Below are 27,286 nucleotides of genomic sequence, written 5' to 3' on the forward strand. Positions count from 1 at the left end.
TATTCACCAGAGGAGGCATATGTTTTCCTTCCTACTCCTAACCAGGCAAGCCCTACAGCAATCAATCCCATATGGACTCCACCTCTGAAAATTACCAGCCTGTTATTCTGGATTTGGTGGATATATTTTACTGTTCTTAATAAATAAAAAAAAAGTGCAAGGTCCCCCTAATCTTCATAATCAGCAGAGGGAAAGCTGATGACTGAGGGCTGATGTTAATGTTCTGGGAATGGGTCAATAGCCCTAAAGGTTCCCAGGCTATTAATATCAGCTGACAGCTGTTACTGGTTATTATAGGGAAGATTCCACCCACCCCCCCCAAACAATTGATGTGGGTTCCCCCCCATATTAACTAAACAGCTGCTGGATGACATTAATATGACCCCTTCCTAGGCTTAGGCCAACATATTCCCTGACTGGTTTACAGGGGAATCCCAGAAGCAAATTGACGTAGGGTCCCCCTATAAAATCTAACCAGCAAAGGCTAAACAGACAGCTGTTGGCTGATATTAATAGGCAGGGAATGGGCCATGGGATACTAGCCCCCTCCAATGCTGAAAACCTCAGCCTTCAGCAGCCCCAGAATTGGAGCATCAATAAGATGCGCCAAATCTGGTGCTTAGCCTTGGCTCTTCCCACCTAATGGATTAGGTGTTAGGTGAGTATAACTGTGTGTGTGTTTTTTTTTTTTTTTTTTAACCACGTTCACTGAATGCTAAAACTGACCTGCCATTATTATTCTCACGAGTTTGTAGACACCAAACATGTATAGGTTCTTTATTTAAGTGGTGAAAAAAAATTCCAAAGTTTGCTTAAAAAAAAAAAAAAAAAAAAAAATGGCGCCATTTTCCGAGACCTGTAGCATCTCCATTTTTCGGGATCTGGGGCCGGTTGAGGGCTTATTTTTTTTCACGCCGAGCTGAAGTTTTTATTGATACCATTTTGGGGTAGATCCAATGTTTTGATCGCCCATTAGTGCATTTTATTGCAATGTTGCGGCGACCAAAAAACGTAATTCTTGCGTTTAGGAATTTTTTCTCGTTACGCCGTTTACCGATCGGATTTTTTTTTTTATATTGATAGATCGGGCGATTCTGAACCCGGCGATACCAAATATGTGTGTGTTTTTTTTTTTTATTTTATTTTGAATGGGGCGAAGAGGGGTGATTTTAAACGTAAATATTTTTAAAAACATTTTTTTTCACTTTTTGCTTGCTTCTATACACTGTGTGTGCAGAATTATTAGGCAAGTTGTATTTTAGAGGATTGTTTTTATTATTGATAAACAACAATGTTCTCAATCAACCCAAAAGACTCATAAATATCCAAGCTTAATATTTTTGGAAGTTGGAGTTGGCTTTTTTTCGATTTGGCTATCTTAGAAGGATATCTGTTTGTGCAGGTAACTATTACTGTGCAGAATTATTAGGCAACTTAATAAAAACCAAATATAATCCCATCTCATTTGTTTATTTTCACCATAAACATTTCTGACATGCAAAAACAAAAACCAAAAAAATTAGTGATCAATATAGCCACTTTCTTTATGATGACACTCAACAGCCTTCCATCCATAGATTGTCAGTTGCTTGATCTGTTTTCGATCAACATTGCATGCAGCAGCCACCACAGCCTCCCAGACACTTTTCCGAGAGGTGTACTGTTTTCCCTCCCTGTAGATCTCACATTTTATGATGGACCACAGGTTCTCTATGGGGTTCAGATCAGGTGAACAAGGGAACCATGTCATTATTTTTTCTTCTTTTAGACCTTTACTGGCCAGCCACGCTGTGTAGTTGTTGGATGCATGTGATGGAGCATTGTCCTGCATGAAAGTCATGTTTTCTTTGAACGATACCGACTTCTTCCTGTACCACTGCTTGAAGAAGTTGTCTTCCAGAAACTGGCAGTAGGTCTGGGAGTTGAGCTTCACTCCATCCTCAACCCGAAAAGGTCCCACAAGTTCATCTTTGGACCAGTACCCCACCTCCACCTTGCTGGCGTCTGAGTCAGAGTGGAGCTCTCTGCCCTTTACTGATCCAGCCTCTGGCCCATCAAGAGTCACTCTCATTTAATCAGTCCATAAAACCTTTGAAAAATCAGTCTTAAGATATTTCTTGGACCATTCTTGACGTTTTATCTTATGTTTCTTGTTCAAAGGTGGTCGTTTTTCAGTCTTCCTTACCTTGGCCATGTCCCTGAGTATCGCACACCTTGTGCTTTCTGATACTCCAGTAATGTTGCAGCTCTGAAATATGGCAAAACTGGTGGCGAATGGCATCTTGGCAGCTTCACGCTTGATTTTCCTCAATTCGTGGGCAGTTATTTTGCGCCTTTTTTGGCCAACACGCTTCTTGCGACCCTGTTGGCTATTTGCCAGGAAACCCTTGATTGTTCGGTGATCACGCTTCAAAAGTTTGGAAATTTCAAGACTGCTGCATCCCTCTGCAAGACATCTCACAATTTTGGACTATTCAGAGCTCGTCAAATCTCTAGTCTGACACATTTTGCCAAAGGAAAGGAAGTTGCCTAATGAGCACACCTTTATATAGGGTGTTGATGTCATTAGTCAACACCCCTCCTCATTACAGAGATGCACATCACCAGATTTACTTAATTGGTAGTTAGATATCAAGCCTATGCAGCTTGGAGTAGGACAACATGTATAAAAAGTATCATGTGATCAAAATACTCATTGCCTAATAATTCTACACACAGTGTAGTCTCCATAGGAGACTAAAAGCAGCACTTGTCTGATCGCCTCTGCTACATAGAGGTGATCAGCAGATCACCTCTATGTAGCAGAAATGCTCCTGTGCTATGAGCGCCGACCACTAGGTGGCGCTCATAGCGATCAGCTCATGAAAACCACTGGAGTCGGCATGACAACCCTGGGTCTGCAGAACACGCATCGGTGACCCGCGATCACGTGACGTGATGTTAAATGCCGCTGTCAGAGATTGACAGCGGCATTTAACATGTTAACAGCAGTGGGTGGATAGGGATTCCACCAGTGGCTCTTGCGGGCACATGTCAGCTGTAAGAATCAGCTGACATGTGCCCGGTTCAGTTCGGGCTCACCGCCGGAGCCCTCACTGAACCGGGGGTTACAGCCTGGTGCGTACTAATACGTCCCAAGCTGTAAAGGGGTTAAGCACCTCAGGAGCTCTTCAAATGCTACATGGCGTCCACTCTCAATTCCAGCCAATTTTGCGTTCTAAAAGTTAAACGGTGCTCCTTCCCTTCTGAGCCCTGCCGTGCACCCAAACAGTAGTTTTCCCTCTTGTATGGGGTATCGGCGTACTGAGGAGAAATTGCACTACCATTTTTAGCGTTGATTTTCTCCTGCTACCCTTGTGAAAATGCAAAAAAAAAATTGGGTCTAAATTTAAAATTTGTGGGGGAAAAAAAAAATTAAAGAGAGAGAGATAATGAATCTGCCCTTCGAGGACAGAAAACCATCTGAAATAAAAGGGTAGCACTGCTCCCCCCGCTTCAGTTGGTTTCCTGTCCTTGATGGGAATCCTCATGAAGTAATCAGGTGGCTGTCATGCTGAAGGAAAAAGTTACCCAGGCTTGTCCCGGTGCAGAAAGGGCAGGCTTTTGTCTGTGGCACCGGCCTTCAGATGCTGGAAGCGCTGTCCACAGGTTCCCTGGGGACCTGTTGCACATGCGGGCACAGGCGGTGCAGAGGTCCTGGGCTTCCGTACACCGCCGTGCCGCCCTCCCCCTGCCGCCTATGTGACCGTGGTCATGTGCCTTTGACGTCATGGTGCGGGGCATGCTGGATAGGGCGTGCCTCGATGACGTCGGGGGCGGCGCCGGAGAAAAGATGGCTGCGCCCTGTATAATGCCGGCCGGCATGGCAAAACACTGACGGCGTCAGCGGCCGGGGAAACGGTGGCCAAGGGGAGGGAGCTAATCACCGGAAGGGAACTGCAGGTACCTGGAGGTGGCTGACCCGCCCCCCCCTCCCTCCGCCCATGTCCCTATATAAAGAAGCACCTGGGGTCAGAACGCTGCTCAAAGTCCTGACATGGAGCAGCAGCAGCTGTCACCACGGCCACAGTCGCTACCACCTTCATCACCACCTCCATCTGCTCGCCGGTCTAGAGGGTCCAGCGGAAGGAGCAGCAGCGGTCCCAGTCAGAAGGGTAAAGATTCTCAGAACTCCACGGTATCCAGGAGGGATGCGTCGCGTATCCTGAAACAGTCTTCAATTCCGGTATCCGCAGTGGCGGGGTGAGTGATCTTCGTGAATGTCACTAGATATATTTGCTAAAAGGGACTCCTATTGTGTGTTTAAATCACCAGGAGGAACCCAGGAAAGTTACTGCCAAGAAGCGGAACAGGGAATGTGCGATATGCAAATGCCCACTAGCGATAGACTGGCAGAAGGAGCTCTACTCAGACTGCATTCAGAAAACTATTTGTGAGGGTACCCCGGATTTTGCAGCTAGCCTCAGGTCTGTCATCAGATCGGAGGTAGAGGGCTCCCTTAAAACTATTTTGAGAAAAAAGAAATATCATATCTAATCCTTCTTCTGACTCTGACTCCTCTGTGTTATCAGATGGACAGTGTCGTAGTGGGGCCTCATCCTCGTCCTCTTCAGACAGTGATAGAGGGGGGAGACCATGCTTCCCTATAGAAGACACAGATTGGTAAAGGCAGTCTGAACCACAATGGGGTTAAAGGAAGATAAATCTGATAAGTCCCTAGAAGACATCATGTCTGCAGGGTTAGAAGAAAAGAAAAAACGCACCTTTCCGGCGAACGCTAAGGTCCAGGCACTTATCAATAGAGAATGGAGGAAGCCTGAGAAAGTAGGAGCCTTGCCTTCATCCTCAAAGAGGAAGTATCCCTTTGACCTAAAGGACTCTGAACACTGGGATAAGGTGCCAAAAATTGACGCTGCAGTGTCTAAATCATCAAAAAGATCGGCACTCCCTCTTGAAGACTCAGGGGTACTTAGAGACCCCTAAGACAAGAAGGCGGATACCTTTTTAAAGCATACTTGGGAATATGCAGCAGGAGGTCTAAAGCCAGCCATTGCAGGAACATGTACGGCTCGTTCCCTTATGATATGGTCACAGCAGTTGGAAGATCAGCTGAAAGATAAAAAGACCTCAAGGGAAAAAATTCTAGCCAACTTCCCCCTAATACATAGTGTAGCTGCCTTCTTAGCAGATACCTCTGCTGACTCAGTAAAACTGGCAGCTAGGTCGGCTGGTCTCTCAAACGCGGCTAGACGAGCTCTGTGGCTCAAGGGATGCCCTGGGGACTTACAATCAAAGTCTAGATTGTGATCTATCCCCTGTGACGGCCAATTTCTCTTTGGCAAAAAATTGGAGAATGTCCTTGAGAAAGTGAGTGACAAAAAAGGAAGGTTCCCTGGGTTTTTGGCGGACGCCAGGAAGACCTATTTTCGGAGGGGGAAATTTAGTAGAGGTCGCCCCCCCCCCCCGGGGAGAGAAAAGAAAGTTGGATTTTGAGAACAAAGAGTCTGGATATATGTTTGGGGGTCCCGCCGCCGCCTCCAAAAAACCTCCACAATGACGCCAGGCCACAAGTTGGAGGGAGATTTTATCATTTTGTTCAGGCCTTGGAAAACATTTCCTCCAGTCCCTGGGTCCTCAACATAGTGAGAGATGGACTAAGGATTCAATTCCATCAGCAGCCACGCCGCTCGTTTGTGATGACTCCTGTAAGAAAATCCCCAGACGAACAGCTGGCTCTAGAATCAGAGATCTTGAGCCTGTTGAACAAACGAGTGCTATGCGACGTTCCGGTCAGTCAAAAAGGAAGGGAATTTTATTCTCCTCTCTTTCTAATAAAAAAACCGGACGGTTCATTCCGAACTATTATAAATATAAAAGGCCTCAACCGATTTGTAGACAACCATACATTCAAAATGTAATCGATAAATTCAACAATAAAGCTTCTTTTTCACAATTGCTTTATGGCAGTGATAGATCTCAAAGACTCGTATTATCACGTCCCAATTCACCCAGATCATCAAAAGTATCTAAGGGTTGCACTTCCAGTTCCAAGCTCTTCCCTTCGGGTTGTCGATTGCTCCAAGGGTATTCATCAAGCCGAGGTGACAGCCTTTCTTCGCATTCAAAATACAGTTATAATACCATATCTGGACGACTTCCTTATAGTGGGGAATTCAGAGAGCCACTGTATTTCACAACTGAATCAAGTTATGGCTGTGATGCAGAACTTAGGCTGGATGGTCAATACCCAAAAATCAAGGCTAGAACTCGCAAGGGTCCAGGCCTTTCTGGGGTTTACTCTAAACTCCGAGTGTCAGACTTGTCTTCTACCCGACAGCAAAATAGACAGTCACAAATTTGGTCTCGGCAGCCACCCCCCCCCCCCCCAGACATGTCCTTAAGTAAGGCTATGTCCCTGCTAAGTACTCTAACATCATGCTTTCCGGCGGTCAAGTGGGCCCAATTTCACACAAGAAACCTTCAGTGGAAAATCTTGTCAGCACAAAGATTGTTAAAAGGGTATTTAGAAGGAAAGGTACATCTCTCCTTGCGAACCAGGAACACCCTCTTGTGGTGGACAGACAGGTCAAATTTTATCTTTGGGGGTCCAGTGGGACACACCAGTACAAAACATCATCACGACCAATGCAAGCAACTCGGGGTGGGGTGCACACCTAGAAAATCACATAATTCAAGGCTCTTGGTCATTCCTAGAGAAAAAGGGGTCGTCAAATCTAAAAGAGCTATGGGCAGTGAGTAACGCTTAAAAAGGCTTCCTCCTGTTACTCCAGGGTCGTTATGTTGGACAACAGAACCACTGTAGCCTACATAAACCACCAGGGGGGAACAAAATCTCAATCTCTTCTGGAAGCAGTAGGCAGGCTTTTTCAAATAGCGGAGCAAAATCTTCTATCCCTTATGGCGCTACATATACGAGGCATAGAAAACACGAGAGCAGACTTCCTAAGCCGCAACCAGTTGAGACAAGGGGAATGGGCCCTGAATCCCAGAATATTCCATCAGATAGTACAGCTGTGGGGTCAACCAGAGATAGATTTGTTCGCTGACAAGAACAGGAAAGTGGAGAAGTTCTGCTCACTAGACCCAAGGGGAAACCCATTGGCAATAGATGCTTTCCAGATTCCTTGGAGCTTCAAGTTGGCCTATGCCTTCCCTCCAATAGCTATGATACCTCCTGGTAGTGAGTAAGATCAGGGAGGATCAAGCGAGAGTGATTCTTATAGCCCCCTTCTGGCCAAAGAGACCATGGTTCTCTCTTTTGAGGATGATGTCACGATCAGACCCATGGATCCTACCAGAGACCCCGGACCTTCTAGCTCAGGGACCAATATTCCATTCTCAAGTGACGGGTTTCCACCTAGCAGCGTGGAATTTGAGAGGGCAACATTTTTTCATCAGGCTTATTGTCTACTCTCTTAAGAAGTAGAAAGCCCATAACCACCAAAATCTATGGTAGAACATGGAGACAATTTATAGATTTCCTAGGAAAGCCATTAAGCCAAAAACCTCTAATTAATTCCATCCTGGAGTTCTTACAGAAAGGGTTTGAGTTAGGTCTGGCTACCAGTACACTTAAGATCCAGGTTTCTGCCTTGAGTGTGCTATACAACCATGACCTCGCAGCCAATAAATGGATTACAAGGTTCATTTAATCTTGTGGTAGATCTATGCCAGTCTCAACACCCAAAGTTCCTCCATGGAACCTAAATTTAGTACTTGACACCCTAACTATGGAACCCTTTGAACCAGTTCAAGAGTCTGCAAAATACATAACTCTCAAAACAATTATTTTGGTAGCTTTAGCATCGGCCCGTAGAGTAAGTGATTTGCAGGCCCTATCGATAAATCCTCCATATACACAAATATTTGATGATAGACTAGTATTGAGGCCTGATCCAGCCTACCTTTCTAAGGTTCCTCAAGTTTCATAGATCTCAGGAAATTGTTCTGCCCTCCTTTTGTAACAGCCCAAAGACCCCAGGGGAGAAAAAGTTTCATAACCTTGACGTTAGAAGGGCTCTACTACAATACATAAAATTAACTAGCCAGTGGAGACGTAGCCAATCCCTGTTCGTAGCCTTCCAGTGGAGTAGGAAGGGTTATGGGGTGACAAAAGCAACTATAGCCAGATGGATTAGGCAGGCCATTTGCTTAGCCTACTCGACTAGTAAAACCCCAATCCATGACTGCATCAAGGCTCACTCCACCAGATCCGTGGCTACCTCCTGGGCAGAGAAGGCAGAGGTATCGATGGATCAGATCTGTAAGGCCGCTACATGGTCATCACCAGCTACCTTTTTCAAACACTACCGTTTGGATCTATCCTGCCTATCTGACTTAACCTTTGGTAGAAAGTTGCTGTAAGCTGTGGTCCCTCCCTAAGGTGTTTTTCTCCAAAATTCTCTCAGGTGTGCTGTCATAGGTGAAGGGAAAACACCAAGGTTACTTACCGGTAGTCAGTTTTTCCATAACTCATGACAGCACCCGTATATTCCCCCCCCCCCCCCTTCTTTCTCACCATATGGGTGTGCATGTTTGTTGGGTGTTATTTCATGTGGTGTTGGATTTTATATATAACTTTTTTTATGGAGGTCCTCTCAATGCTCTGTAACCAACTGAAGTGGGGGAGAGGTGCTGCCCTTTTATTTCAGATGGTTTCCTGTCCTCGAAGGGCGGATCCTCTCTCTCAGGTGTGCTGTCATGGGTTCTGGAAAAACCGGCTACCTGTCAGTAACCTTGGTGTTTTCCTTCTACATTCCTTCAGTTCCTGTGAAGCACCTGAAGGGTTAATAAACTTCTTGAATGTGGTTTTCAGCACCTTGAGGGTGCAGTTTTTAGAATGGTGTCACTTTTGGGTATTTTCTGCGATATAGACCCCTAAAAGTCACTTCAAATGACTTTTAAGTCACTTAAAAGAAAATGGTGCTGGAAAAATGAGAAATAACTAGTCAACTTTTAACCCTTCTAACTTCCTAACAAAAATAATTGTTTCAAAAATGTTTCTTATGTAAAGTAGACATGTGGTAAATTATGTATTAACTATTTTGTGTGACACAACTCTTTGGTTTAAGGGCATAAAAATGAAAAGTTTGAAAATTGCTACATTTTCTCAATTATTGCTAAATTTTTCGATATTGCAAATAAACGCATGTCAAAAAATTTTTTTTTTACCGCTATCATGAGGTACAATATGTCAGGAGAAAACAATCCTAGAATAACTAAGATCCATTGAAGCATTCCAGAGTTATTACCCCATAAAGTGACACTGGTCAGAATTGAAAAAAATTGGTCTGGTCAGGAAGGTGAAAACAGGCTTTGGGGTGAAGGTGTTAAAAATGCACTCCCATCAAAATTTTTATCCCCTCAATATATTGCTGTCATCATACTAAATAGCACTGTGTACTTACAATTGCTCATTTTGTCCTTCTACTGAGTTAATTCTTTTTCATGAAGTCTACGATATCACATGATTAAAAACAACTAGCTGAATCATTCTAAGCCAGGGATTCACAACTCCAGTCCTCAAGTGCCACCAACAATACATGTTTTTAGGATTTCCTTAGCATTGCACAAGGTGTTAGAATCATCACCTGTGTAATGCTAAGGGAATGCTGAAAACATGCACTCATGGTGGCCCTTGATGACAGAAGCTGTACACCCCTGCTATTAGCTCTATGTAGAAACAGGAAGTCTATTTCCCTGTATGAGTCATCACTGCAAAAGTCCCTGGCAGGGGGGAGGAGCAGAGCATCTGGGTCAGGAGTAAGAGAGGGGATGACTCCTGCTGGGAAAATACTTCCTTTTTTACATAGAGCAGAGAAAAGAGAAAAAATAATTGAGTAGAAAGGCGAAATGAGCAATTGTAAGTGCACAGTGCTATACAATTGCAATATATTAAGAGGATAAAAAGTTTGAGGAAGAGCTTCTTTAATATTGGGAAATAACTTTTTGAAAGTTGATGCTGTTGGGCCTTTTAAAAGAGCACCTTTCATCAAGTTTTTCATGTTGAATTGGACACACAGTGGGTCCAAATGGGTGTTCGATAGTTTTTACTGGAGGTGTGTGCTTCTGCCTCCTTTTATGATTCTGACCAATCATTAGGAGGCAGCAACACAGACGTGCAGAAGTACATGTAGTGATGTCATCAGGGTCACATGACCAGTGACCAGAGTGCACAGGTCCTGCAATCTGAAGTGTACAGCCTAAATAAGTACTGAAGATATTAAACAAACAAATGTGGAAATATTAACTGGATTTAATAGCTATCTACCTGCACTTTAACCCTGTATCAGCAGGTGAATATACTTTTTGCACATGATGGATTTCTTTTAATGCAAACACAGCCTTAGTAATGTCAGTGACCTCACCATAGGACCCGGTGTTAACCCGATACTAACCAAACAGTCCTTTCAAGGTGCATTTCCAGACTTTTCATTTCATGTTGTTTTTTTTTTTTGTTTTTTTTTTAAAGTCCAAAAATTATCCCGTTTAGTCATTGTGATCAGTCACACTGTGGAGAACAGCTACTCAAACTGACTGTGTTGCTGTTAGAGGAAACATCCTGCTGTGACTGAGATGAATGATGTGCCATATATTCCAAAATGCCCTGTGCTTAATTCACTATAAGCTTGCCAGTGGCAAAGGGGGGCTAATTGGGGCCTTTGTTTGGTAGTACTCCTGAACTGTTGGCTGGTGTCAGCAGTGGCACTGGCTCTGCATTAGATATGGCTATCAGTCAGGGCCGGGGCGCGGTTACAGCTGCCGCTCTTTATTTTCAGAGCGGTGATTAAACCAGTGCCGGCGCCGCCTCTGTGACTGAAACTGAATGCTGCCGAGGAGAATAAAGTTAATTTTCTCCTTGCAGCATTAGGCTATGTGCACGCACCAGGCAGGGTAGCAATGCTGTTAATCTACAGATTAAGCCCATATCTGCAGTTAATAGCCTTCTTGCAGGTGACAGGTTACCTTTAAAAACACAAGTCATGCCTTTTCAGTATTGTAGCTTTAAATTAGGGATCATAAGTAAATGGTGTTGAAAGTGGTCTGGATAGAGATGGGCAAATTAATTTGATTGGAACTGAAGTTTACTAGGGTTTTAAAATATCTGTATTCTCCAGAATATGGATTTCTCGTAATGCTCCCTGCGTGAATTCAGCAAAGTGATGGCCATTTTGCTTTAATCGCATAGTTCCAGCAAAAGTTTAAAAAAAACAAACAAAAAAGACCCTAATGCTCACCTCTCTAGCCACTTTTGCTGCTCATGCTCCCTATGCCCAGGATTTCAGCATGCAGCAGTAGAAAGAGGCTCTAAAGACTATACAGGGAACAGCAAGCAACTGGGTGAGTGGATATATATATAATATATATATATATATATATATATTATAATTAGTACAGACCAAAAGTTTGGACACACCTTCTCATTTAAAGATTTTTCTGTATTTTCATGACTATGAAAATTGTATATTCACACTGAAGGCATCAAAACTATGAATTAACACATGTGGAATTATATACTTAACAAAAAAGTGTGAAACAACTGAAAATATGTCTTATATTCTAGGTTCTTCAAAGTAGCCACCTTTCGCTTTGATGACTGCTTTGCACACTCTTGGCATTCTTTTGATGAGCTTCAAGAGGTAGTCACTGGAAATGGTCTTCACTTCACAGGTGTGCCCTGTCAGGTTTAATAAGTGGGATTTCTTGGCTTATAAATGGGGTTGGGACCATCAGTTGTGTTGTGCAGAAGTCTGGTGGATACACAGCTGATAGTCCTACTGAATAGACTGTTAGCTGCTTTTTTCTTGCCATAATACAAATTCTAAGTAAATAAAAACGAGTGGCCATCATTACTTTAAGAAATGAAGGTCAGTCAGTACAAAAAATTGGGCAAACTTTGAAAGTGTCCCCAAGTGCAGTTGCAAAAACCATAAAGCGCTACAAAGAAACTGCCTCACATGAGGACCGCCCCAGGAAAGGAAGACCAAGAGTCACCTCTGCTTATGAGGATAAGTTTATCCGAGTCACCAGCCTCAGAACTCGCAGGTTAACAGCAGCTCAGATTAGAGACCAGGTCAATGCCACACAGAGTTCTAGCAGCAGACACATCTCTACAACAACTGTTAAGAGGAGACTTTGTGCAGCAGGCCTTTATGGTAAAATAGCTGCTAGGAAACCACTGCTAAGGACAGGCAACAAGCAGAAGAGACTTGCTTGGGCTAAAGAACACAAGGAATGGACATTAGACCAGTGGAAATCTGTGCTTTGGTCTGATGAGTCCAAATTTGAGATCTTTGGTTCCAACCACCGTGTCTTTGTGCGACGCAGAAAATGTGAACCGATGGACTCTACATGCCTGGTTCCCACCGTGAAGCATGGAGGAGGAGGTGTGATGGTGTGTGGGTGCTTTGCTGGTGACACTGTTGGGGATTTATTGAAAATTGAAGGCATACTGAACCAGCATGGCTACCACAGCATCTTGCAGTGGCATGCTATTCCATCCGGTTTGCGTTTAGTTGGACCATCATTTATTTTTCAACAGGACAATGACCCCAAACACACCTCCAGGCTGTGTAAGGGCTATTTCACCAAGAAGGAGAGTGATGGGGTGCTACGCCAGATGACCTGGCCTCCACAGTCACCAGACCTGAACCCAATCGAGATGGTTTGGGGTGAGCTGGACCGCAGAGTGAAGGCAAAAGGGCCAACAAGTGCTAAGCATCTCTGGGAACTCCTTCAAGATTGTTAGAAGACCATTTCCGGTGACTACCTCTTGAAGCTCATCAAGAGAATGCCAAGAGTGTGCAAAGCAGTCATCAAAGCAAAAGGTGGCTACTTTGAAGAACCTAGAATATAAGACATATTTTCAGTTGTTTCACACTTTTTTGTTAAGTATATAATTCCACATGTGTTAATTCATAGTTTTGATGCCTTCAGTGTGAATGTACAATTTTCATAGTCATGAAAATACAGAATAATCTCTAAATGAGAAGGTGTGTCCAAACTTTTGGTCTGTAATATATATATATATATATATATATATATATATATATATATATATATATATATATATATATATATATATAGTTTCCCCAAAACATAAGACATTCAATTCTTGCAGAATAAATTTGATGCAAATTTTATTTCCCTGTAAAATCTGCCCAGCTTGTCAAATTCTGATCTTGTCAGATCCACTTATCTTGTAGTCTCTTATTGAAAACCAGTGAACATTTCATAACTGTTAAAATTTAACTTTACATAAACTATTGTTTCTATTAACTATTATACACGGAACCTGTGATAGTGTTCTCGACTGTTTAGGAAAATAAACTTGACCTGGTCTAGCATCAATGGCTGTTTTACAATAGTCTGGCTTGCCTTGAGCATTTTTAAGGAAAAATGCTTCATAGAATTTGGCTAGATTTCTCATTGTAACCGTTTTAAAGTATAATGTAGTATTTTAGTGGAAACATAATTTTAAAATGCAGCCAGGCACAAAGAGAAGTGTACCAGCCTGAGGAGAAGTGTCCACTGGGAGGATTTTTGCTACCAGGCTAATCTTGATTGACAAGACCCTCACTATTTCTGTATATGGAGAGATTTGTCAATCAAGTCTAGCCACGTAGTGAGAAGCTGGAGGAATACAACATGACTCTTTGGGTCTACATTTCATGCTGCCCTGCTGTCTGGCTGCCTTTTTAAAACATGATATTTATTGTGTACAATTTTAAATTTCCACTTTTTTTTTTTTTTTTTTTTTTTTATATATTTTTTTTCTGTTACGGTTTCACTCCTGGTTTTAGCTGACAAATACCAATGTAAAAAGAGCCTAAAACAGTATTTGGAATGGTTAAACCTCTTTTAGAAATTTTCATGCTGTTATGATTTAGCAATGTCAGTAAATTCTTCTTCCTTTTTTTTTTTTTTTTTTTTTATAGTTAAAAAAGGTTCTCCTTAATAGTAAAATGTACCTTGAGAACAATAATGATGTCCCATGTTTAAGAAAACTGGAAGTGGAGCGAACTCAGACAAATGCTACACATCATTCCAACTTGAGTGGAGTAGTGGGGACAACAGCCGTGGCCAGTGAATTCAATGAGCTCATACTTCTAGACAACTTTCACAGAATGGCTGAGGCTAAGGGTGAGCGGGACAAGTCTTATCAGAATGGGCAGGATTGCTGTGTTGCCTTTGGAGAAGACTTTGGCCCAACTCCTGTACAGGGAAGGTGAGTACCCCTATTCCAATAATTAGCATTTATATAATATCAAAATTTCTATATTCATCTTTTATTAGTGAACTGGTTTAGTGTTCCTCTTTGGCCATGTAAGCAACAACTGAACTGTAATATATTTCCAAGTCATCCAATCCAAAAGTGACACTACTCCAATGGACATATGCTGTATAACTCTAGAAATGACTTGGTGGTTTATGTTTGTGGTGGTGCTTAACTATTCAACAAGAACACCATTCCAGTATAGTAAGGAAAATGGTGGCAGAGTCACTCACCAGTATTCCAAATCATTGTTCCATGACATTTAGTATAAAATGTTTGTTGCTTGTCTTGGAATGCAGATGTGACATTCTGGTGAGTTTCACTCTAGCAGTTTTTCTCACTAAACCTCAACTATAATATTCCACTATTCAATAATAAAGGGTTTTATTCATTGAAAAAAATTGCCTAACTTCATGTAATTGCATAAACTACCAATGTAACTATATTCGCCTGATAAATCTCCTGCCATTCCAGAGGTCCCTGCCTGTTTTGCTTACTTTGCTGTGGTGATATCCCTGTCCATAATGTGATCACCGCAGCTAATAACTGCCATCAGCGTTTTTGTGCCATAAGAGCTGGGGCCAGTGAGAGACTTTATACAGATTGCAAGCAATCTCAGCAGCTTATCTTTCATTCTGCCACAGTTTGTCACTCTAAATGTAGCAGAGTGGTTGGGGCAGAATTTAGCCTCTCTCGGTCACCTCTTGACAGAAATGCAATGCTTTAGCAATTATAACAATCTTGCACACTTACATGGCCAAGTCAGAGTTGCTGTACATAATTTCATTAGTCTCATTAACCTTTTAAACTCCCTATGAATGAAAGGAGCATCTGCCACATGGGAAAATATTTTGTTTGTTGCACCACAGCAGCAAACTCTTTGTTCCTCTCTGTACTGGCAATCTTTTATATAATCGATATTCAATCTTGCATGCTGGCTAGCCTCCCTCATCAGTGAAGAACTACACAGACTGCAGAACAAGCTAAAGCTTACTGCTTTGTTCCTCTGTGGCTCTTCAAAGTCTTGGTATTGCACACTAAATATTTCAAGTGCTACTCACCACCACTTCTAAATAACTATGATGCAGCCACTCTCTTCTGGAAGCCTGACAAAAAAGGAGAGCTGTGGATATCTGCCTACAAGTTTGACCCACCAGTGGTGGGAAATATGAACCTTATTTTGCTGTTTAGTATGTAAAGGGTTTACATTAGTGATGAGCGAGCACTAAAATGCTCGGGTACTCGGGTCGAATAAATCATAATGCTTTGGTGCTTGACCCTAGTAACGAGTGCAATGTAAGTCCGTGGGAAACTGAAGCATTTTTCCGGCGGCCCCCATGGAGGTCTGGAGGGGGTCTAACAATTGGTAAAATCGATGTGAACAGCATGAGAAAGTCCCCTGGATGCATCTCTGAATCCCAGGTCACTGCTGTGAACAATATTGTCAGAGTATTTCACCACTTTAAATAACAAAAAAAACAAAAACAAAGCTCCTCCACGCCTCGAGCTATGTTCACACGGAGTGTTTTTGCTGCATTTTTGCACTTTCGCATTGCTTTCAATGGTGAAAAATACATTCACCAGTAAATGTAATTTTAACCTTTTACTACCTTACTGTATCTGGCCATGTGGTGTGTGAGACATGATCAGACACTTCCTGTTTTCATTTATGGAGGAGAGACTCTGAAAGTCATAAAGCCTATTTTTACAGGGCCATCAGGCTGCCCTTACTATTCTTAAAGGGCCATCGGACATCTTGGTGACAGATGAGACCAAGATAGAGCTTTTTGGTAAAGCACATCATTCAACTGTTTACTATAAATGGAATGAGGACTACAAATAAAAACACCGTACTTACAGTCAAATATGATGGAGGTTCCAAGATATTTAGGGGTTGTTTTTCTGCCTCTGGAACTGGGTGCCTTGACTGTGTGCAAGGCATCATGAAATGTGAAGGTTCCGAAAGGATTTTGGGTCGCAATGTAGTGCCTAGTGTAATAAAGCTGGATTTGCATTCTAGGTCATGGGTCTTCCAGCAAGACAATGACCCCAAACATACTTCAAGAAAGACTCAGAAATGGATGGAAAAAAATCACTGGAGAGTTCTGAAGTGATAATTCCAGCTCCAGTAGTGTAAAGTCTCTCACCACTACCTCTTACATACAAAAGCTGTAGAGAAACTGTAAATGACACATTAAATCATTAAATTTTAACTTTGATTAATTTCTGTCAACTTTGATTAATTTCAGAGTGCAGATCACAGTAAAAATTATCAATCTAGTTATGGATTGTGGAAGAGACGTATGCGACCAGAATGAACACTCCTTTCCAGCAAATATTACCACCTAGCACCTGTCGCTTTTGTAAATGCAGCTAACTGATATTAATAGGGAATTGAATAGAATTTCTTTTTGCAGCAGCAGCATGGAGTACAAGGCAATAATCCCTATCTGGATGCATGTAATACGCTATCCATAGTGTGATAGCTCATCCATGCACAAATTTCAGATAAGACAGGTAATATTGTAGATTATAAAATAGATTTTAACTGGCCCCGAAGAGGTATTTTTTTTTTTTTTTTTGGTACGTGGCAGCACCAAACTGTGAATGAACTCAAGCAACCCTGCCTGCTTTGATGATTTTCTAAGTACAGATCACTGTTAAAAATTATGAATAGGTCAATGAGTGTATGGACAAATTAAACAAAGAGATGTGACCAGAATGGACACTCATTTCCAGCTGATGATACCTAGCACCTGTCCCTATTATAAATGCAGCTAACAGTGGTATCAATGGGGAATAGAATAGATTTTTTTTTCTTTGCTTGGTTGTAGCAGCAAGGGGTATAAGGCAATAATCCCTGTCTGGATGCATGTAATACGCTATCCATAGTGTGGTAGCTCACCCGTACATGAATCGCAGATGAGAGGTAATATTGTAGAATATAGAATCAATTTGAATTGGTCTTCCCATTATTAAGGAGTGGGTCTCTTAGACTGTTGTTGCATATGCAGTAAGTGAAAGGGCTGGCAAATAGGACACACTCAAATACCCCTTTTTGAAGAGATGTAGAGGAGGGCCTCAGTAAAATAGTTTTTTCCCATTATTAAGGAGTGAGTCTCCCAGACTGATGATGCCCATGCACGAAGTACATGGGCTGAAAACCATTTAACCCGGGGGGTATACATATATATTTTAAAGAATGTTATGATGCCCATAGGAACTATTTTTAGAGGCCTACTTTTAAATACCCTTAAAAGGGTCTGGTCCATCCAACCTTGTTCATTGTGATAAGTCAGCCTGTCCGCATTTACACAGACAGGCGGATGCTCCTATCAGTTATTATACCCCCGGTGGCACTAAAAACCCGCTCTGACAAAATGCTAGCGACAGAGAAGGTCAGGACCTCCAAGGCATAAAGAGACAGTTCATTCCACGTCTAAAGCTTGGATACCCAATAGTTAGAAGGCACAGAAGAATAACAGAGGACGAATGTACGGTCACCAAGGTACTCTTTGGAAGCATCTTCCAAAACTTTACCCTCCTTGTCATAGTACCCCTCGCATCAGGGCCTGGGCGCTGGGAGGGTCTGAGAACTGTCCCAGACCTTTGACAGTGTTCCCCTGCCTCTGCCACATCTGGTTTGTGTCTCCCTCACCTGTACTCCTTGGTTGTCCAAGGAATTGTGACCTCTCCCGCCAGCATTGTCAGATGAGAATTTATTTAATAATTCTTCAACAAGGGTCTTCTGGTACTGAAACATTTTATTAGACCCACCACAGGAAGGAGAGAAAGAAAGTTCTCCTTGCAGCGTGGGTCTAGGACTATGACCAACCAGTAATTACTGTTGCCCAAAATGCGTACAACGTGAGGGTCACAGGAAAGGCGGCGGAACATAGCAATGTGTGCCAGATTGCCAACAGCCAAGACGTCCTCCTTCAGGCCATCCACGCTGAACAGATAGGTATGAATGTGGTGTGGGTACTAGTGGGTCTGTAGTGCAGGAAACCAGCTCCTGTTATCTTCATCATCTTCATCTTCATCTATCATCATCAGTGTTGAGATGAGGCTGGGCTGTGTAGCATCACCCTGTATAGTTCCTTGCTCCATCTCATCATGCTCCACCTGCAAAGCCTCCTCTTTTAATTTTAAGCAGCAAGCATTTCAATAGGCAGAGAAGCAGGATGGTGACGCTAATTATTGCATCATCGCCGCTCACCATCTTGGTGGAGTCCTCAAAATTTTGGAGGAGGGTGCCGATGTTAGACATCCATGCCCACTCACCAGCTCTTATGTGCGGAGGCTGACTGGAATACCGATGGGCATGTTGAAGCTGGTACTGAAAAACTGCCCTCTACTGCTCACAAATCCGTTCCAATACGTGGTGACATCACACACCAGTCAGTGAGCTGGAAGCTGCAAACGCTGCTGAAGAATTGCCAGGGTGGCGGAAGCTGTAGCTGACTTTCTGAAATGGGCACACACGCAGCCTACTTTCACAAGCAGCTCAAGAATATCCGGGTAGGTTTTGAGAAACCGCTGAACCACTAAGTTGAGCACATGGGCCAGGCATGGTATGTGTGCGAGGTTGCAAAGATCCAGAGCCGCCACCAGGTTCCGGCTATTGTCACGCACAACCATGCCTGGTTGTGAGTTCAGCGGTGAGAGCCATAGATTTGCCTTCTCTGTTAAAGCTTTCAACAGCTCTGCAGTGGTGTGCGGTTTGTCACGAAAGCAGATTAGTTTCAGCAGAGCCTGTTGCCGCTTGGCCGAATCAGTGCTGCAGTTCCTCCAGCTTGCGACTGATGTGGTCGTTTCAGAGATGGAGGCTGAAGTGGAGGAGGTGCTGTAAGAGCTGCTTAGGAATGTGGGGGCAATCCTGATTGAACCAGGGCCCGCAATCCTCTGTGTCGGGAGGACGTGTTCTATCCCAGGGTCCGACTGGGACCCGACTTAAAGAATATTCACTAGTGTGCCGTCAGTGAAATGTACCGTCCCTGGCCACAAACACTTGTCCGTGGTTAGGTGGACCTTCCCAGTAACTGCGTTGGTGAGGGTATGGGTAATGTTCTGGGACACATGCTTGTGTAAGGCGGGGGCAGCACACCAGGAGAAATAGTGGTGGCTGGGGACAGAGTACCGAAGGACAGCCGCCACCATGAGGTTGCAGAAAGCTTCCATCTCTACGAGCCTAAAAGGCAACATTTCCAGTGCAAGCAGTCTAGAAATGTGGCTGTTTAGTATTGTTGCCTGTGGGTGGGTAACTGCGTATTTGTGCTTGCGTTCCAAGGGACTGAGGTAAGGACAATTGAACGCTGTGCTGGGACATGTATGTGAACGTGCTTGCTGACGGTGCTAGTTGAGAGTGTGCATCGACACGTGCAGGGCGGGAGGCATCTTCGCATGCGCCATGGACAGGGGATTGGCGTGCACGCACAGCAGCGGAAGAAGCTGTGGTGTCACCCGCAGACACTGTTTCTGGACCCTGGGGTTCGGCCCACTTAATTGGGTGCTTTGATGCCATGTGCCTGATCATGCTGGTGGTGTCAGGCTGGTAATTGGTAATTAGTAACTGGAAATGCAGCAAATTCTGTGCTCCCAAATCCAAATGTCCCCCTCCCTTCTGAGCCCCACAGTGTGCCTAAACCACATTTATCGTCCACATGTTTGGCATTTCTGTAGCGACGAGAGTCCTCTTAATTTATGGGGTCCATGTTTTTTACCAGTTTAGGATGCAATTTTAGAGTTCCTGTAGCATGAGTCCTTAATTTTTGTAATAAAATGGCAGACTTGTTTTCAACCCATTGTAATTTGGAAATTGCATGAAAAAAAAATTATCTTCCATTATGCACACTAATCCTATGGAGGAAGTCATTTTATAGATTAAAGAAATTTAAATCTAAACCATAAGCATTGCATACCTTATCCCATGACTTCCTATGACATTCTGCAAGTTCTGTGCATATGGTCAGGATTTTAGTCGCAGAAAAAATACGGACATAACGAATTCTTGTGCGTTTCTGCATGCGTATTTGCCTGTACAATGCATTGGAAAAACGCATGGCAAAAAACGCGTCAAAAACGCATGTAAAAACCGCATGTGTTTTTCTGCCAAGGAGATGCAGAAATGCTCAGGAAAATTTCTGCTTCATTTCTGCATCATGGGCACTAAGCCTTAGAGCATAATTTTCTCTAGAATAGATTGGTGATACAATGTCACACTGGTAGAGCCCCTGAGATGAAAAGTAAAGCCAAAGAAATGAAAGGAACTTTAAAAATTGCCAAAATAATTCAATTATAGCTAGATATAGTAAAATGGCAAACTGTTCACTTAGGAAGCAACACTGATTGACAATCAATTTCACATGCTGTTGTGCAAATGGAATAGACAATAGATGGAAATTATTGGCAATTATCAAGACACCCTCAATAAAGGAGTGGTTCTGCTGGTGGGGACCACAGACCACACCTCAGTACCAATGCTTTCTGGCTGATGTTTTGGTCACTTTTGAATGTTGGTTGTGCTTTCACACTTGTGGTAGCATGAGACGGACTCTATAACCCACAGAAGTTGCTCAGGTAGTGTAGCTCATCCAGGATGGCACATCAATTGCTGTGGCAAAAAGGTTTGCTGTGTCTGTCAGCGTAGTGTCCAGAGGCTGGAGGCGCTACCAGGAGATGTAGAGGGGGCCATAGAAGGGCAACAACCCAGCAGCAGGACCGCTACCTCCACCTTTGTGCAAGGAGGAACAGAAGGAGCACTGCCAGAGCCCTCCAAAATGACCTCCAGCAGGCCACAAATGTGCATGTGTCTGCACAAATGGTTAGAAACCGACTCCATGAGGGTGGTATGAGGGACCGACGTCCACAGATGGGGGTTGTGCTCACAGCCTAACACCATGCAGGACGCTTAACATTTGCCACAGAACACCAGGATTGGCAAAGTCGCCACTGGCGCCCTGTGCTCTTCAGATAAAAGCAGGTTCACACTGAGCACATGTGACAGTCTGGAGACGCCGTGGAGAGCAGTCTTCTGCCTGCAACATCCTTCAGCATAACAGGTTTGGCAGTGGGTCAGTAATGGTGTGGAATGGCATTTCTTTGGAGGGCCACACAGCCCTCCATGTGCTTGCCAGAGGTAGCCTGACTGCTATTGGGTACCGAGGTGAGATCCTCAGACCACTTGTGAGACCATATGCTGGTGCGGTTGGCCCTGGGTTTCTCCTAATGCAGGACAATGCCAGACCTCATGTGGCTGGAGTGTGTCAGCAGTTCCTGCAAGATGAAAGCATTGAAGCTATGGACTGGCCCGCCCATTCCCCAGACCTGAATCCGATTGAGCACATCTGGGACATCATGTCTCGCTCCATCCACCAACATCACGTTGCACCACAGACTGTCCAAGAGTTGGCGGATGCTTTAGTCCAGGTCTGGGAGGAGATCCCACAGGAGACCATCTGCAACCTCATCAGGAGCATGCCCAGGCGTTATAGGGAGGTCACACAGGCACGTAGAGGCCACACACAATACTGAGTCTCATTTTGGCTTGTTTTAAGGACATTACAGCAAAGTTGGATCAGCCTGTAGTGTGTTTTTCCACTTTAATTTTGGGGGTGACTCCAAATCCAGGCCTCCATTGGTTAATAAATTTGATTTCCATTGATGATTTTTGTATGATTTTGTTGTCGGCACATTCAACTTTGTACAGAACAAAGTATTCAATGAGAATATTTCATTCATTCAGATCTAGGATGTTTTATTTGAGTGTTCCCTTTATTTTTTTGAGTAGTGTATTTGAGGACCTACGGCCAGAAGAAACAACTTGGCGGAACATCATTTACTGTCTCCAGAGGTGGAGGCTGATGATGATGAGACACAGTTGCCATCAGGTCAGCCTACAATGTCAACTGGGAAGGAGGATGAGATGGAAGACGAGGTGGTCGATGAGTCAACTGATCCGACCTGGACAGATGGCATGCATAGCCATGACAGCAACACAGGAAGATGGATATGTAGCACCAACACAGGCACCAAGGGGTCGTGGTTTGCTCAGAGTGAGAACTGGGTCAACTGTTCCCAAGAGCACCCCAGCTGTGCACCAAGTCAGGGCAAGGGGGCGTTCAGCTGCTGTGTGGAATTTTTTTTCTGAAAGTCCTTCAGAGAAAAACATTGTTGTTTGGATCATCTGCCATACCAAGTTGAGCAGAGGCCAGGGCAAAGGCAACCTGAGCACCACCAGTATGAGAAACCACATGGCAGCCAAGCACCCCAGTAGGTGGGTGGAACACCAGGGTACTATATCTGCATCTTCGGGTCAAACCAATGCCATGTCGCCTGGACTATGCCCGTCAAAATCTGCTGTTCAGGAAGCAGGCGCTCATACCTTCTGCCCACAAGCTGCGGTTGCTCACATACAACAAACATCAACCACATCCACTTCCTTGTCCCAGCAAAGCGTCCAATTGTCTGTGCCTGAGAGCTTGGAAAGAAAGTGTAAATTCCCAGCCACGCACCCACAGGCACAAATACTAAACTCGCAGATTGCCAAATTGCTAGCTGTGGAGATGTTGCCATTTAGGCTTGTGGTAACAGTCTTTCCGTGATCTCTTGGCTGTGGCTGCCCCACAATACAGTGTTCCCAGCCATCACTATTTTTCCCCGGAGTGCTGTCCCTATGTTATACAAGCACGTGCTATATAAATAAAAATTATTATTATTTTAGCGCCAACATACTGTATTCTGCAGCTCTTTACAATTCAGAGGCTCATATTCAACAGTCATAAGTAACATAGCTAAAGATAATAAAAAAGTTAAAGCAAAAATGACGACCCTGCTCGTAAGAGCTTACAATCTAAAATGAGGTGGGGGTGGCACAAAGGACAGGGGCTTATTTACAATGATGGTCCAGCCATCTTGAAGGAATGAGGGATAGATGAAGGCTGCATGAGCTCATCACCAGCCAGTAACTGTAGTGCTTTTGGGTTCGGTGGAGACTTATGTTTGGAGAAATAAGGGATGGGCTATAAGAATATAAAAGGACTTAGATTAGGGAACGTGATAGACTGCCCTAAACAGGTGTTTTTAGGGAGTGCCTAAAACTGTGCAAGCTGTGGTTCGTCCTAATGTCTTGGGGTAGAGCATTCCAAAGAATAGGTGCAGCTCAGGAGAAGTCTTGAAGCCGGGAGTGGGAGGTATGGATTAGTGCGGATCTTAGTTTAAAGCCGCTTGCGGAGCGTAGAGAACGGGTAGGCCGATAAACAGAAATGAGGGAAGAGATGTCAGGGGGTGCCACATTGTGGAGAGCTTTGTGGGTGAAAACAAGCTATTTAAATTGGATCCTATAATTGATGGGCAGCCAGTGCAATGACTGGCACAGAGCGGAGGAGTCTAAGTAGCGGTTAGCCAAATAGATGACCCTTGCTGCAGCATTAAGGATGGACTGGAGAGGGGATAATCGAGTGAGGGGGAGGCCAATTAATAGAGAGTTACAGTAGTCAAGGTGGGAGTGGATCAGGGCAACAGTGAAGGTTTTTGTTGCTTCCAAGGTAAGAAAGGGGCGGATTCTAGAGATGTTCTTCAGGTGCAAGCAACAAGAGCAGGCAAGAGATTGTATATGGAAGGTGAAGGAAAGATTGGTGTCAAACACAATGCTCTGACAACGCACCTGCTGGCTTGACGTTATTGTGGTGCCACACACAGAGAGAGATGTCCGATTTAGGGAGGTGAGTAGACGGCGAGAGCAGAAGTTCTGTTTTGGAAAGTTTGAGTTTCAGATAGAGAGCGGACATGATGTTAAAAACTGTGGGCAGACAGTCACTGGTGTTCTGTATTACAGTAGGGGTAAGGTCAGGGGATGAGGTGTAATAGTTTTGGGTCATCAGCATAAAGATGGTACTGAAAACCAAATTTTCTGATGGTCTGTCCAATTGGGGCTGTTTAGAGCGAGAAGAGAAGGCCAAGGACTGAACCCTGAGGAACCCCAATAGTGAGAGGAAGGGGGGGGGGAGAAGTGGAGCCAGGGAAAGATACACTGAAAGAGCGGTCAGATAGGTAGGAGGAGAACCTTTTATGCCGATTGAGTGGAGTATAGAGAGTAGGAGGTGGTGGTCAACGGTGTCAAGAAGAATGAGCAGATACTAGTCACCATTACGTTTTGCTGTCAGAAGGTCATTTGTTACTTTGAGTGCCGTTTCTGTAGAATGTAGGAGGCGGAAGCCGGACTGGGATGGGTCTAGAAGAGAGTGAATGGAGAGGTAACTGGTAAGGCGGGAGTAAACCAGGCGCTCCAAGAGTTTAGAGATGAAGGGAAGATTGGAGACTGGTCTGTAGTTTGTGCAGGAAGGGTCAAAGAAGGTTTTTTTTTATTAATGGAGTAATAATGGAGTGTTTGAAGGAGGAGGGGAAGATACCAGAAGAGAGAGAGAGGTTGAAGATTTTAGGTAGGTGAGTAGTCACGACTGAAGAAAGACTGGAGTAGATGTGAAGGGATGGGGTCAGTGGTGCAATGTAGTGGGATGAGAAGAAGAGAGGAGCCTGGTGACTTGTTCTTCTGTGACTGGGTCAAATGTGGAGAGTGATCCAGAGGGGATGTGGGAAGGGCTGGGAGCTTATTTCCTGATGGATGGTGTCTAGTTTCTCTATGAAGTAGGAGGCCAAGTCCTCAGCACAAATGTTCGTGATGGGGGCCTGGGCTTTAGGACTGAGGGGGGTATGAAAAGTGTTGAGTTTTTTGGAGTTGTTGGATAGTGAGGAGATCAGGGTGGTGCTCTCACGGCACACTGGGTGAACCTGGTGGAGGATAGGACAAAGGCGCAAATGGGAACATCACACATCCTACCCACGCCAAAAATAGCAGGCCCAACTTCTGTCAGGGTTTCCGCCTCTTCATATTCCACTTCCTCCCCCCCCCCCCTCCTGCTCCTCATCCTCTGCTGAATTACCCTCCCCATCACTGCCAATCTGGGACCCGTACAGCAGCGCATCGGCAAAGTGGCAACACGCTCTGCTGAAGCTGATCTGTTTAGGTCAGAAAGCACACACTGCAGCAGAGCTGTGGCAAGATTTAAAACAGACCGATCAGTGGCTCTCCCCGCTGCACCTCCAACCCAGTCTGGTCGTCTGCGATAATGGGCATAACCTGGTAGTGGCTTTAAAGGTCAGCAAGCTGGTACATGTGCCATGCATGGCTCACGTGCTGAACCTAGTTGTTCAGAAATTTCTGAAAACTTACCGTGACTTGCCGTACCTACTTGAGAAGGTGCGCCGTATTAGCGCCCATTTCCGCCATTCCTCTACCGCTTTTGGTGCTCTTACAGTGCTGCAAAAGCGCTTGAATTTGCCAAGTCACCGACTCATTTGCGACCCGCCCACGCGGTGGAATTCCACCTATCATATGTTGGCGAGGATTAGTGAGCAGCAGAGGGCCATGGCTGAATACCAGCTTCAGCATGCCCGTCAGACTGAGAGTCAGCCACCACACACAACTGTTGAGTGGGTGTGGATCGCTGACATTTGTGAGGTTCTTGAGAACTTTGAGTACTGCACCAACCTCGTGAGTGGTGATTAGGCTGCTATTAGCGTAACCATCCCTCTGCTGTGTCTCTTGAAACAATCACTGCATAATCACAAAGAAGAAGCTTTGAGTGGCCAGCATGTTAGTATGGAGCCAGATTTCCCAATGGGTGTTACTACCCAGCCCAGCCAATATTCTGAGGCAACATTGGGTGATGAGGAGGAAGATGAGGATGAGGAGGGAGAGGACTTGTTTTCCTGTGCTACCGAGGGGACTCTTAATGCTACAGAGGGGACACCCAACCTAAGCTTCATGTCTGTCCAGGCTGGAGAGGAGGAGGAGGAGGCGAGTCAGCGTGAGGAGAGGATGGGTACTGTTTCTACTGTTGGAGACACAGATCATTTGCCTTTTTGCAGCTTGGCCCACATGGCACAGTTCATGTGTAAGTGTCTGTGCCAAGACCCTTGCGTGATACAGATTTTATCCAACAACCTATACTGATTGGCCACCTTTCTCGATCCATGGTGCAAGGAGAAATTTCCTTCCCTCCTTTTGGAGTCACCAAAGAGTTTTACAATGGAATCGTTCAAGAGGGCCGTTGTAGATCAGTTGCTGAAAACATCACCCTCAGACAATGCTGGTGGCAGAGGTACCGGCTCTTTTCAACACCAAGGGATAATTGGGAGAGACAAGAATACCAGCTCCAATAGAGGTGGGGGTAAAATGTGCACAAATTGGGCAATTTTCAATAAATCGGCACAACAGCAAGGGCTATCTGTGCCCGTAACCATGCCAAGGAGGGGTAAGTTGCAGAACATGGTCAAGGGGTACTTGAGTGACCATACGTGCGTCATTTCTGATGCTTCAGTTCCCTTTAATTATTGGGTGTCTAAACTGAACACTTGGCCCAACCTCTCCTTATATGCCTGGCAGTGCTGGCCTGCCCGGCTGCTAGTGTGGTGTCAGAGCGTGTTTTCCGTTCCGCTGGGGCAATCATCACTGATAGGTGCACACGCCTCTCCATGGAAAATGCAGACAGACTTACTCTGATTAAATAAAAGAAGGACTAGATATCTCCACAGTTTGCAATCCCTCCAGATGACAGCAAGCCAACCTAAATTCACCAAAAATGCAGATTCATTCTACTGCTGTTAACGTCACCCCCTTCTCATAAAAACCCCTTTCTTTCCTTCGTCAACCATGACTCGGCCCATAGGGCTAATTTTTACAAACCCTATGCACATTGTGCAGTGGACAAATCTGGAATGTACAGTGGTCCTACCAAACTAATATTTGTAGTTGGAGGCCCTTGTCACAGGTTGTGCCACATTGTAACTTAGGGGATACATATTCTATAGAAATTTACACTGACTGTTGATGACCAACTGATGGCCCTCTGAAAACTTGAATTGAGGGCCACAACTACTACAGTACTCCATCGTAGATAATGTTTGTCAAGAGAGGCCCTTGTCATGGAA

The 27,286-nt window shown here is 44.3% G+C and overlaps 1 protein-coding gene across 5 annotated transcripts in view; it reads left to right on the forward strand.

Moving 5' to 3' along the window:
• The window catches only part of OCA2 (OCA2 melanosomal transmembrane protein), a 677,082-nt gene that overhangs the window by 150,728 nt on the left and 499,068 nt on the right, over positions 1 to 27,286 (forward strand). For 4 of the 5 annotated variants that reach the window (XM_073664530.1, XM_073664529.1, XM_073664531.1 and 1 more), the window contains one exon: positions 13,959 to 14,248. The exons of the other annotated variant lie outside the window; for it this stretch is intronic. In XM_073664530.1, the coding sequence (XP_073520631.1) occupies positions 13,986 to 14,248 (263 nt within the window). In that variant the 5' untranslated portion in view covers positions 13,959 to 13,985. The remainder of the gene's footprint in view (positions 1 to 13,958; positions 14,249 to 27,286) is intronic. 5 annotated transcript variants of the gene reach the window in all.

This window comes from Phyllobates terribilis, unplaced genomic scaffold (genome assembly GCF_046119375.1).
Source record: "Phyllobates terribilis strain yellow unplaced genomic scaffold, ASM4611937v1 Scaffold_2__4_contigs__length_985480577, whole genome shotgun sequence".
In the NCBI taxonomy this organism is placed as follows: Eukaryota; Metazoa; Chordata; class Amphibia; order Anura; family Dendrobatidae; genus Phyllobates; species Phyllobates terribilis.